The following is a 13,684-nucleotide window of genomic DNA, read 5'->3' as shown; positions in this document are numbered from 1 at the left end:
GATGAATTGATAAGTAGTGTTAGTGTTATAAAGCTACAATGCATTCTGGAACTTGGAGTCCAAGATGTGCTGCTTTAATTTTGCCTCAATTTGACTTTGACTGAATAATAAAACGTGGCTACTCTTTGTTTAAAATAATGAAATAATATTGTGTAACTATGCTGATAGCGTCCACCGAGCGACATCAGATAATTATTAGCCCCCCAAATCATAACCACATTCATAATATCAGCATAAAGAGTTTTACTTAAAGTCTAACGAGGGGCCTCGAACGCATTTGAAACGCGCCCTCTTGTGGCCGCTTGTCGACATTTATGAAACATGTTGTAACTTTCCTGTCAGCAACAGTTAATTAATTTACAATTAATGACTTAATATCAGATTATTATGCATGAAATAATCTTTGCTTGTTTTTCTTCGGTCTCATAACCCGGTTTATTATTCAGTGCAGAGCTGCACCATTGTCGCGGTAATATGACGTGGCACCGGTGACGTGTCTGTGTTGATGTGTGTATGTGCTGTGGCGGCGATGGCGGTGGACATCACGCTGCTGTTCAGGGCGAGCGTGAAAACAGTGAAGACGCGCAACAAGGCGTTAGGCGTAGGACAAGAGACCGCAAAGGACGAACTCCTGCGGAGAAACCGACCGAAAAACGGCTTTTCCAGCAAAGCCAAGGAAGTGGTGAGAAGTTCAATGTGCTGAATGCTAAAGTAGCTTAGCCTCGCTGATGCAGGAGGGCAGAGGGGATTGTGTTGCAGGAGCAGGAAAAGTCCTAGAGTTCTGCTTGTGACACAGTCTTAAAGAGTCTTAAAGAAATAAAACACATGCTACTACAGAGATTACAATAATAATGATTGTAGTCTACCTAAAGATTTATTGTTCATCATCATCATCATCTTATTGTTGTTATTATTATTATTATTCCTTGTGCTTAATTGCAAAGTGGTCTCTCTAGAGCTGGATTTGATTTCCTTTGAGGTCAGTTGCACAAATAATCATGTCCTAAAACATGATCGAGAGACTATTATCTCAGAACCCTGACAAACATTACACTAAGCAGTAAAGCTGATACCTTTTGACGTTTCTAAAACGCACAGCATGTGATTATATCATAAAAGTAGACAAAACAGTGGAAAAAAAACACCATACCAACGGTATTAACGAAAAGTGTATTGCAAAATCATTTATCGCAATATTTATTATATCGATGTATCGGCCTGCCCTGCTGACTAAATTGCAGTCGATGGTGTCATTTGTATTTTCCAGAAAAGTTTTCCAAAACCACACACTGTCAATGCACTACATGAGTTTTATTTCAGTGTAAATGTTCATTTGGGTGACAAACTGCATGTCCATTCATTCATTCATTCAGTTTTTCTGAGGTTATCAGCGGTTCATCGTGACGGTTGTCTGTACGTATGAGGAAAGCGGCGGGGAAAAAGTGAATGAAAATAAAAGAAAGCTCTAGCTGTTGAGCCGTCGCATGTCATCTTTATACCAACCAGTGAGATCTGATACAGATTAGTCACATTGCCACGTAATGTAGCAACTTTTATTGAGTAAATCTTGCACAGTTCCTCTCTCTGTTCAGTGTTGGTAATTACAGCTAAAACATCGCCATATAACAGAGGTAGCGTTACTTTGGTCTGCTTGGCATCCATCTTCAACCGGTCTCCGTGCTGCACACCGGAAAGTCACGTGACCACACATGCCACAATACTATCTGAGACTACTATCTGGTCTTTCTTGTTTTGTTAGCGGCACGGAAAATCTGCAATCTGTTCTCAGAAAATGTGTCCACACATGCACTTATTCATTTCATTAAATCTCAACATTTGCCGTCATATATTAGCACAAGCCGACATCGCGATTGTGATACGATGAATCATGCAGCACACCGATCTTTAAGAATAAGGGGGATGTGCAGACCCGCAGTAACTACAGAGGAATTAAGTTGATCAGTCACACCATTAAGTGTGTGAAAGAGTAGTAGAAGTCAGGCTGAGAGAAGAGGTGACCATCTGTGAGCAGCAGTATGGTTTTATGCTGAGGAAGAGCACCGCAGATGCGTTATTTGCTTTGAGAATGTTGATGCAAAAGTATAGAGAAGGTCAGAAGGAGTTGCATTGTGTGTTTGTGGATTTAGAAAAGCGTATGACAGGGTGCCGAGAGAGGAATTGTGGTATTGTATGAGGAAGTCAGGTGTGTCAGAGAAGTATGTGAGGGTGGTGCAGGACATGTATGAGGACAGTGTGACAGCAGTGAAGTGTGCAGTAGAAACGACAGATTGGTTCAAGGCGGAGGTTGAACTGCATCAAGGATCAGCCCTGAGCCCTTTTCTGTTTGCAGTGGTGATGGACGGGTTGACGGATGAGGTCAGACAGGAGTCTCCCTGGACTATGACATTTGCGGATGATATTTTGGTGAGAGTTTGGTGCATAGCTTGAGAAGAGCCTGTAGAGGTGGAGGTACATGCTGGAGAGAAGGGGAAAGAAAGTCAGTATGAGTAAGACAGAGTACATGTGTGTGAATGAGAGGGAGGGCATTGGAGTGGTGTGGTTGCAGGGAGAGAAGGTAAAGAAGTGGAGGAGTTCAGGTACCTGGGGTCAACGGTGCACAGTAATAGAGAGTGTGTTAGGGCAGTGGTCCCCAACCCCCGGGCTGCGGACCGGCACCAGTCCGTGGGTCAATTGTTACCGGGCCACACAAAACAATACATAACTTACATTATTTCTGGTTCATTAATCTGATTTCGAAACGATGTTTTATTTTGGAAAATTACCGGATTCACATCTGTCTATGACTCACTCTTAATGCATGTCAAGATGTCTCGGTCACATGTTTTACCAACATCCACTACCTTCTTAAAGGGGCTGCTCGGGCCACTAACACGGTAAGTTGTGTGGTTTAGAGACAGTGGCATTGAGTAAAAGACAGGAGGCAGAGCTGGACGTAGCAGAGCTGAAGATGTTGAGGTTTTTGTTGGGAGTGATGAGGATGTACAGGATAAGAAATGAGTTTATTAGAGGGACAGCGCATGTAGGACGTTTTGGAGACAAGGTGAGGGAGGTGTGATTGAGATGGTTTGGACATGTGCAGAGGAAGGACATGGGGTATATCAGTAGGAGAATGCTGAGGATGGAGCCACCAGGAAGGACGAAAAGAGGAAGGCCAATGAGGAGGTTTATGGATGTGGTGAGGGGAGACATGCAGGTAGTTGGGTTAAAAGAGGCAGATGTAGAGGACAGGGGGGATGGAGACGGATGATCCGCTGTGGCGCCCCCTAATGGGAGAAGCCGAAAGAAGATGATGTATGTATGTATGTGTATCTATAAATAAATAAAGACTGTCAATCATTTGCATTTTTTATATCTGAGTAAAGAAAAGAAATAAATGTGTGCTGTGTTTAAGGATTTAATTTAGCCTCTTTTCTATTTATTTATATTTTATTATAATTAAAAATGATAAGAAATGTGTGCTGCATTAATCGCAGGTTAAAAAAAAAAAATTTACGCATTGATTTTGACAGCCCTCGATTAATCATAAAAATGTAGGAACCAGGGTGAAGAAAAATGGAAGTCAAAATTTGAAATATTTGTCTGTAGCAAAAAACTAGCTTGTTTGCTGAAGGGCTGGAGAGTGTTACGATAATAAGCATCTGAAGGCAACAGTGAAGCATGGTGGAGGTTCCTTGCTAGTTTGGGGCTGCATTTGAGGGTTTTGGAGATTGAGCCAGGATTAATGGTGTCCTCAATGCCTAGAAATACAGGCAGATACTTATTTATCATGCAGTACCATCATTGAGGCATCTGATTGGCCCCAAATTAATTCAGCATCAGGACAAATAAAGGATGTATGTGTATATAGTATGTAGGCCAAACTAAATAAAATATAACTATGAGAAGCGAGAAGAAGAAGAAGAATCGGATAAAAAAATATCGATTTTTATTAGATGTTTTGCTTATTAAAATTATATAAAACCCTGATTCTGGGTATTTATGTATAAAAGTGTACTCAAAAAATGTATTTGGACATGAAAGAAATATGCGTTGGTGTACAAATGCATAAGCATTCGCTCTTGGTTACTAAAGAAAGAATTTCACAATGTACACGTGATGAGTATAAAGCACCTTTATGTGGCCAGCAAGGCATCGGTGGCAGCCATGAGAAAAGTCAGAGACAGTTGTACAGAAACAAATGAAGAGGTAAAAATAAACAGACAGGGGCACACAGACATTCTTTATTAAATAAACTACAGTAAATGGAATTGAAAGAAAGTCTTTGTAATACTTTGTCAAGCAAAACCGTTTCAGCACATTTGTTTTTCATGTAAAGATAAAATCGTGTGTGCGAAAGAGAAAGAGAGCGAGGGAGAGAGAGAGAGAGAGAGAGGCCGAGAGGTAAAGTGGGGGTCCCTGATGATGAGATTAAATGCAGCCAGGCAGACTGTCTCCTTCAGCCCCCCAACACACACACACACACGCACACACACACGGTCTGTTTAGTATTACTTTGCTCTTTAGAGACTTAAATTACTGGTGCAATTGATCCCGGTGACCTCACGCTGAGCTGTGGGAATCAGACACACACAGGGGACAAGACGCCCACCAGTCTGAGCTGCCTTACTGTGTGTCTGTGTCTGGGGGCTTGTTTTATATCAACCGAATGTCCCCACAAGAATAATTGGTTGTTCTCAATGAGCAAAACAACACAGGATTCTTGAGCTGATTGAATAAAAAAAAAAAGTCCTGAGTGGAATGAAAAAAAAATGTTTGTGTGAGAGAGAGAGACAGACAGATAGACAGACACACCTCTCTGCATGAGAATTGATCTGTAAGCATTGAATATTAATAAATTAGTAAATGGTTTGTGTGAGTTGGCACACAGTATTCTTTTTCTCTTGTGGATGTTTTGAAATGTCCTCAGGTACAAACTGTGCACTTTATTTTGCATCGATGTGAAGAAATGAGATTGCGCTGAACATCGGGTTCTGTTTCTCCTTTTCACTCCCATGATGATCGCAGGCTGTGATGAAAAAGGCAATTAAAGCTGAGATTATTCTCTATTATTGAAGCAGTTATAGCCCTTAGCAAGTCGACACCGTGTTTAGTTATTTTACACACAATTGCAATCTGAGTAAGTGTTTTTCAGTCTCTTTTTCCACTGTTACCTTTTTTTTTTTTTTTTGCCTTTCTCTTCTCTCACCCCCTTCCTGGTCTCGTTCTCCCTCTACTGCCTTTTCGCTTCTTTTGAGTTTTTTTTCCCCCCTATTTTCCTACCAAACTTATATTGTCTTTCTCATTGAAGACAATATAAGAATAGCAGAACCTACTGATGTTTTATATACTTTCTATGTAAAAGGTCTAAATAATGCTGTTAATTTAGCAAGTTTTAGTGACACCGGGGAAAATGATATACATTAGTTGTTTTCTCATGTTTAATATATCAGATTATCAGATTGTTAAAGACGAAGATTTATTTTTTTACTTTCCAGTGTGGAGACAAAGCAGAAATCCAGGTCTGCAAAGGAAAGTCTTGAGAAAATAGATGAGCAGTGCTTTGGAATAAATCTTGCCAAAAACTTTAAAAAGCACAGGAGATCCTAATAAATTGGGAGCAAGAGTGGAATAAATTGTCCAATCAAGATTTATTTAATTGGTAGATTTTTACCTTAGAAGATAAAGAGCTGGTTTACAAGCAAAATGTATTGGTTTAGGGGTGTGTACACTTATACAGCCAGTGTAACCAGTAACCAAGTAACAGCAACTTTTTTAATTTATTTTTATTTTTTAACCACCACACATTTTCCTCACGTCAATGTATTGTAATTTTTCCCTTTCAGTAATCAGACCAATCAGAATGGAGAATTGTATTGCATTGTGGTAAACAATTTTACCACAAATCTACCTTACTAAAGGTAAAATGATGCAGTTGGGAACAATGTAACTTGTTATACATGTTACATGCACATGTATAACTTACACAATATTAGAGGTGGACCAATAAATTGGTTTTGCCGATTAATCAGCTATTGCAAAAATAGTACTGATAGTTTTTCCGGGTTGTGTTATACAGCCCAAGAGCGGCCCCAGAAAGAGAATTAATGTTTATTTTTTATTTTTTTATCCAGTATTCATTTGAGAAGCTATTAGTTGATTACAGTTATCGGCAAGTACGATCCTGGCGGTAAAATCGGTCGATGTATATGTTACAAAAAAATGGTTGGAGGGATTTATAAATTTTCCGCCTTATTTGAAATTGTGATGTTGTAAGCACATACTTAAAAGCTGACATGTAGGGTAAGACACACACACACACACACACACACACACACACACACACACACACACAGTCACAGTGTCGGTGTTAGTGGGTAATTGGAGTCGTTGAGGTGGTGCAGTAATTCAGTAAACGCTGTGATTATGGCTGTTAAACACTGACACACTGAGCTCTGTAAATAATCCTGCTGTCAGCTGTCAAATTGGGTCTTGCTGAACATAGCTCTGTGTGTGTGTGTGTGTGTGTGTGTGCTTGAGTGTATGTGAATGTGAGAGAGTGTAAGAGACTTTGAATACTGAGCGATCCTTCATTGCACACTGAGTAAGGAGGGGGCTTCATTTGTGTGATCTATGATTCCTCACAATCGAATTTTTTCATAAAGCATTGCATTGCAAATGTTTTTTTTTTCTTGTTAAATCAAAATAAATGGAAAGTATTTAATTGCCGTTGCTCCACTGTTGCAATATATGTACATATTTGTAGCAACTTGACTATACTGGGCACACCATGCAAATCAACAGTGAAGACAACCTAAACCAAATTAATTTCATTGATATTACTGATAATAAATAACATCTAGCTAGAATAGTAGGTGATTTAGTTTAATTGAGCTATTATGCAGCTAAAACACTTGCTTATTTAAGTGTAGCACTTAATCCTTCTGGTTTTTTTTCTGTCTTCAGATCTCCAACATCACCAAACTAAAGGATTTCCTGCTGCAGCATAGAAAGGACTATGTGAACACCGGCAGGTGAGCCTGAAATCCCAGGTGCAGGTGTGAACTTCATGCGACTGGTTTGTTGTTCCTCAGGAGCAGCTCTTTTGAAAGTACAGAGCACAAGTCACGAGTTTGTCCCTAACCCACACAAATACCTTTACTTATAACAGTATTTTTCAAGCAATTCTAGTGATTAGTCATTATTTAACACACAGCACTTTGAGGCGAATGTTTATTTTCCACACTAAAGTCCTTGAAAGTCTTCAAGCACACCTACCCTCCTTCCCCCAAATGAACGTAGATCAAAGAGGAATATGAGATGAAATTATAAATGAGAATTAGAATTTCTTAAAAAATGATAAAAAAAAAATAAAACACCAAATGGGAGTGCAATCTGCCAACAGTGTCAAAAGTCTGGGATTTTTACCCCATTTAGTTTCCAATTAGACGTGTAACTCACAAAATTCACGATTCGATGCATACGTTGATTTGGTTCAATTTCGGTACGGTTAGGGGGAAAAAATGCAAGACATAAAATGAGCTTGTCATTGTTTTATTAAAGCAGTTTAATATTACTAACCTTTGTGATCAACATTTGAGCAGTTTACATTTTTAAAACAATTTAAAACAAAATGCCTGCTTGGTTAAATAATGTATAAAATAATATTTTATTAAAAAAGAATAGAATAAATGAATGCAATACACTTTTCTTTTTTATTATATTGATGAAATTGAGTAATCATACAGATGCGTGTGTGTGTGTGTGTTTTATATTTAATATTTATTGATGTTAGTATTTAATACAAGTGTTTTTATTCCTTCCATCCTTCATTCATTCACTCCCTCAATATGTGGAATTTTTGTTCTTTTGTTTTTTTTTTCTTTTCTTTTAAGAGAAATTCTTGAAGCTGGACCCAAAACGCTAAAGAATCCATCCAGCGCTATGGATTCTTTACTGTTTTCATGTACACACAAAATAAAATCGTATTACCAGTAAAGAGTGAGTAGCCACAGTGACTAGTTTTTTTTTTTTATACCCCTGGCATTGTTGTGTATGTTTTCAAGTTTAATAATAATAAATAAAAAATGCACGAGGCGGAGAATAAACGCACTTGCGGTCCGTGACTTAATACGTTCCTGAAGGAACTCCGATTATAAATATAATGTTCCACGCGTAAAAACGATTGCATACGGTACATATATACCAAGCCAAAAGTCCTGTGCTGAAAATTTTAGATCCGTTCACGTGTACTGTTTCACCCTTATTTTAAATGGTTTACTTTTTGATTTGACTTAATTGTGTTTTTGTGTGTAGTTTACTTTCGTCAGATGTGACTCGTATGACCGATTGTGAGAGAGACCAGATTGATCAGGATGCTCAGATCTTCATGAGAACATGTTCAGATGCCATTAAACAGCTGAGAGCTGAAGGTAAACATGCACGAACACACACACACACACACACACACACACACACACACTAGTATAGCAACAAAGGAATGAGTATTGTGCAGAAGTTTGCTTATTATTATATCTTTCTTGCTCCATATTCTTATCAAAAATGTATGTTTAATATTGAAAGGGGTCCTGTGTGTGTGTGTGTGTGTGTTTTTACAGCAGAGAAAACGGTGGTCTCTGTTCAAATGAAGGAGCATCGTGGGGCTGTACTGGATTTAATACAAGTCTACCTTAAAGGTACCACACAATGCATGTCATCTGTTTTTTTTATTTATTATTATTAGATTACTTTTTGGGACATGACCGCTACCTAACTGACCACGTTATTTTGCCGTCCCAACATTCACTTCAGGGCAGACTAATGGTAGACTAGTAACACATTACAACACACAATGCCAGTGTTGAACCTGTCTGAACCAAAATCATCCTATACACTGTAAAGTATTTGTTTGTTAAACAATGTATTGATTTGGGACAAAAACACTTGGTCATAGTTTATGGCATATTGGGTCTTGAGTCATTCTCTTGTGACAGATTTGTCTGGTATGTTTTATATTTCGAGTACCCTTGTCGTCTCAGTTAGCCGATTCCATGTAATCTTGTGTGGGGAAAGTATCAGTGTCAGTACCAGATTTTATTGCTCTTCCTTCCTGTGCAAATCTTTCTGTGGTGAGACTTTGCCCGCTCGCATTTCCTACGTCTACCCAGTGGTATTTCCAGAGGGGCAATACAACACACTAGGCCACTAGGATTCCAAAGGACTTTTTGCGCAGCTAAAATGATCATATAAACCACTAGAATGTCTTCTAGATATCTTTTATTGTCCACTTTATTGTCCTCCTTTGCTTATTAAGAGGTCATTGTTCCTCAGACATTTTGCAGTTAGGATGCCTTGTTCTCCAAGGCTTCTTGTCCTATGAAGTCCAAATGGCGATTTCTCACATTAGTGAAGAACAGAAGACTTCTTGAGAGTTAAGCATGTAGTTGCCATGTTTGATTGAAATTAACATCATGTAGAGACTCATCTGTTTAATGGGCCTAGTGGTTAAATATACCTTATTCAGCATGCATAGTCACAAAGAAGAGTCAGTGAGTGTTTAACTGTTTTATGAGTAAATAAAAACCATATGACCCATGTGACCAATAGAGTTTGACCAATTAATCGTTTTTTGCAGCGATAGTTGATACTAATAGGAATTATCAGTTGTCGGCAAATATCCATATCAATAGTTTTTCCGGTCCATTGTCATTATGAGGCGAATCGCTGATTTCTTGCAGGAGGCTGTGCGCTGCACGGAGAGTGCTACATTATATGTATTACTTAAACATTTATATTTAATACATTCATATTTATATAATTGAGTACATTTCCATGATTCAGAGAGTTTTTTACATATTTTTTTTTCAGTACTTTTTTGAGTGTTATTTTTTATTTTTTTTTATATCCAGTATCCATTTTAAAAACTATTGGTTGATTAATCGGTTATCAACAAGTATGATCCAACCTAGCTATAGGTTTTGGTAAAATCCACTATCAGTCAACTAGTGTGATGAAAGCATGCGTCTGCAAAGAGATCATAGTTTCTGCCATGTCCCTTTACTTGTTCTCACCTCCAGGGGTCCCCATGGCACAGTGTAAAATAACACTTGTATAAAGGTCCACTGTATTTCTAACCCTACGCTTGAGTTAAGACATTCGGTAATTTGGAAGTGTAAATAATGGGTATCAGGTGTCAGGGAGAATCCGTTCAATTAGAGGGTTTTTACGACCTGTTGATCTTATCTGAGTTTTTCCTTGTTTAAACCTTTCCTTCTCTTCCAACCCAATTTCTAGCAGACCCACTACAATGCATTTATTTCTAGAATGTCTAGGGGTTAACGATTTCTTTCAAGCTTACAAGCTGTTGTGTGTGTGTCCAGCCACATGGTCTCCGTGTAATAATCTATATAAAAACGTTATTTCTCTGGTCTTCAATTTCAGTACTAACAATTCAGAAAGTATTTATTTTTTTCCACATTTTGCTATGTTACAGCCTTAATCTAAAATGGATTAACAAACTTCTTTCATGTTGCCATTATGGGGTATTATTTGTAGAATTTTAGGGAAAATAATGTATTCAATCCATTTTGAAATAAGGCTGTAACATACCAAAATGTGGAAAAAGTGAAGTGCAGTGAATACTTTCAAGATGCAATGTAAATAATAATACTAATAATATTGAGCATGTGGGTTTGTGTGTTTTTGCAGGCGTATGTAAGCTGTACTCGGAGCAAAGAGCGATCCGTGTGAAGCGAGTGGTGGATAAGAAGAGACTGTGAGTCTCTCATCACAATCATGACAGCTTTATTGCTTACACTATCGCCAGAAGACCATTTGAAATCCTTGTGTGCATGCGGTGTGCGTTTTTCAGGTCTCGTTTGGAACCAGAACAGAAAATGAAAGTGGGAAAACCTCAGAGCGAAGACACTGAGAGAACCGTACCGGACGAAAGCAGCGGTAAGTCGTTTAAAACAAATAGATTCCTTTTGAAGAACCGAAAATGTATAAGTACTTATGTCTTAGTAGTAAATCTGTACTTTTTTAGCTGTTTTGGTTTAATCAACACCTTCTAACCAATCAGTATAGAGAATTCGAAAGTGCCGTGGTAATTCTACTGTAATTCTCTTTTGCATATTCATGGTTGTAGAGAAGCCAACGTGTGATGGTGGTGTTGATTTGTGGGAGGACAGCCGAGTGGAGGACGAGCTTTCACCTGAGGAAATTCAGATGGTATGTATATTATATGCACACACACACACACACACACACACACACACACACACACACTTTGTGTAACTCTTACTCATTTATGTATGTATCTTTTTGTCCAGTTTGAGCAGGAGAATCAGAGGCTGGTGAGTGAGATGAATAGCCTGGTGGATGAAGTAAGGTAAGACACACGTGTTGCTGTGTAACAGTTTCATGCACCATAACAGAATGTATTCCATTATAACAGTTTTTATTATATAGTTGATCAGCAAGAGTAATCTTGGTAGGAACTGGAGGATCAGGATTGAAGGCTCAAGATGGCAGGAGTAGGATCTGGTGGCTATATGGATCCTGCAGGATGAAGAGTAGTGTCTGAAATTCATGATCTGAATTGAAGAATTAGGATCTACATAAAAAGGCTTAAGACAGCATAAACAATATCAACAATAGGCAGAACTTTATGTTCTAAGAATATGTTCTGGAGGAAAGGCTCAGGATTGCAGCCGTCTGTTGAAGATTTAAGGTTCGGGTAGCAAGAGTAGGATCTAGAGGGCAGGAGTAGGATCTGAAACGGGCCAGACAAGATGGCTTAAGATAGCAGGAGGACAATCTGTATGGAATGCTCAAGATGGTAAGTGAGGAATCTGGAAGAAAGGAGGCGGTATGGAGATCAGGATGGCGGGGAAGATTCAGGATGGCAGGAGTCCATATGGGACCAAATATACATGAAAGGCCCAAGAGGAACAGAAGGACGATCTAAAAAGGGGGCAGCAGCTTGTGGGCCTCAGGATGGAAACAGCTAATTTATAATGCTTGTTTTAGCAGGAGACTATGTGCTTTAGTATGGTCAATAACCTTAGACTCTGCATACTTTCTAGCCAGACCAAACTACACACAGATTCCTGTTTTTTTTTTTTTGCAGAAACTTTGCAGGCACTACCTGGATAACGTTAAAGTAAATGCCTAAACGCTAAAAGGGAACAAAATGTCATTGTAGGCAGGAGTAAAGAAAGAGTATATTTTATTGATCCTTGTATGTACATGTGTTTGTTTACAGGCATATTGAAGGTAAGGTGGTGGAGATCTCTCGGCTGCAGGAGATTTTTGCTGAGAAAGTTCTGCAGCAGGTGTGTGTGACAGAGTGACTAAGAGACTAAATGCATACGTGGGTGCATGAGCTGTCTGGAAAATAGAATTATGTTGTTTTTTTTCGTGTTTGGTGTAGGAGGTAGAAATTGATAATATTCACCAGTTGGTTGTTGGAGCAACAGAAAATGTGAAAGAAGGCAATGAAGATATTCGAGAGGTGAGTAACACTCGTACAATTCTTAAATCCTCAGAGAGAACTGTACTCAAAGCACGAAATTTAAACTGCTTTAATACAAGATAACACCAATTTGTATGGTCCGGTCAAACAGACATGAACATGATGAATATGACATATGGCTTTGCACATTTACACGACATACAGCTGCAGTCACTTGTTGTCAACAGTTGCTGAAATGTGAGGAGTGTACTCACTTTTGTGAGATACTGTCCATGTGTAATCCTACGTAGAGACAAAGCAGCTTTCATGACATGATCACATTAGTTATACTTGATATTATGTGTATCCTGTGTACAGCAGATATATTATGATAAGCTTGCAGTGTTTTATTTGAGTGAATATCGTTGTGTATTGGCCTCAATTCAGGATTAAACTTATAAACCTCATATAACCCCAAATAAAGTATGATAAATGTTGCATATTGTTAAGAATTGCACAATTGTAAAGTTTTCTCCTTCATCCTTTAGGCAATTAAGAATAATGCGGGTTTCCGCGTTTGGATCCTCTTCTTCCTGGTCATGTGCTCCTTCTCTCTGCTCTTCCTGGACTGGTATGACAGCTAATTATTGGAAATGCATCACCTTACAGCAGGATGTGATGCCATATGGGACTGTAACACCACCAAGACGCTAAATAGGACACAGTGATTTGTGTGTAATGCACAAGTGTGGGAGTGGGTGGGGCGGGGCATTGTGCACTGGGCTCATCCAGAAAAGAGGACCTTCAAGATATTTTGTGTATATATACGTATATACGTATATATGTGTTTTGTCATAGTTGTCTATTCATGTCTTTCCCCCTCTTTTGTCGTCGTCCCCCCTTTGCGCTTAACTTTTTTTTTTCTAAAAAAAATAGATTAAAGACAATCGCTAATCTAAATTAAAATGTACTAAATTATAAATTCAATTCTGTGAATTTTTAAACTTACACTGCCACATTATTGCTTCAGGGTAACGGCTCCATTCACAGGTCAACATTACTTACTGTTTGAAGTTTTTGATTTACTCCTCATGTTCTTTTGTGTTTTTTCTGGGTTCCCCAGTTTCTCGCATTGTCCCCCCCCCCCAAAAAATGGTATCGGACCTTTTAGACCTGCCTAGATGCAATTTAATGGAGTTAACGAACCGTAATGGAACAGTGAGCTTTCCTTCT

General features: G+C 38.6%; 1 protein-coding gene across 1 annotated transcript; it reads left to right on the top strand.

The window, feature by feature from the left end:
- Window positions 1-489: 489 nt before the first annotated feature.
- On the top strand, window positions 490-13,595 carry stx18 (syntaxin 18). Its single transcript, XM_046866097.1, has 11 exons — window positions 490-682; window positions 6,964-7,031; window positions 8,314-8,429; window positions 8,616-8,693; window positions 10,705-10,771; window positions 10,868-10,953; window positions 11,144-11,226; window positions 11,328-11,386; window positions 12,263-12,332; window positions 12,431-12,511; window positions 13,000-13,595. Exons 1-11 carry the CDS (start codon window positions 506-508, stop codon window positions 13,093-13,095), a joined length of 981 nt encoding a protein of 326 aa, XP_046722053.1. The 5' UTR covers window positions 490-505; the 3' UTR covers window positions 13,096-13,595.
- The last annotated feature ends 89 nt before the right edge of the window (window positions 13,596-13,684 follow it).

Source organism: Silurus meridionalis, chromosome 14 (genome assembly GCF_014805685.1).
Source record: "Silurus meridionalis isolate SWU-2019-XX chromosome 14, ASM1480568v1, whole genome shotgun sequence".
NCBI classification, from domain to species: domain Eukaryota; kingdom Metazoa; phylum Chordata; class Actinopteri; order Siluriformes; family Siluridae; genus Silurus; species Silurus meridionalis.
Note: the sequence above shows the minus strand (reverse complement) of the source record. Positions and strands in the feature narration are given on the sequence as shown.

Coding starts and splice junctions, on each gene's coding strand:
- stx18 (XM_046866097.1), top strand. CDS start 506: ATGTGTGTATGTGCTGTGGCGGCGATGGCGGTGGACATCACGCTGCTG. Junction 8,694..10,704: donor AATACAAGTCTACCTTAAAG/GTACCACACAAT, acceptor GTGTTTTTGCAG/GCGTATGTAAGCTGTACTCG. Junction 11,227..11,327: donor CACCTGAGGAAATTCAGATG/GTATGTATATTA, acceptor CTTTTTGTCCAG/TTTGAGCAGGAGAATCAGAG.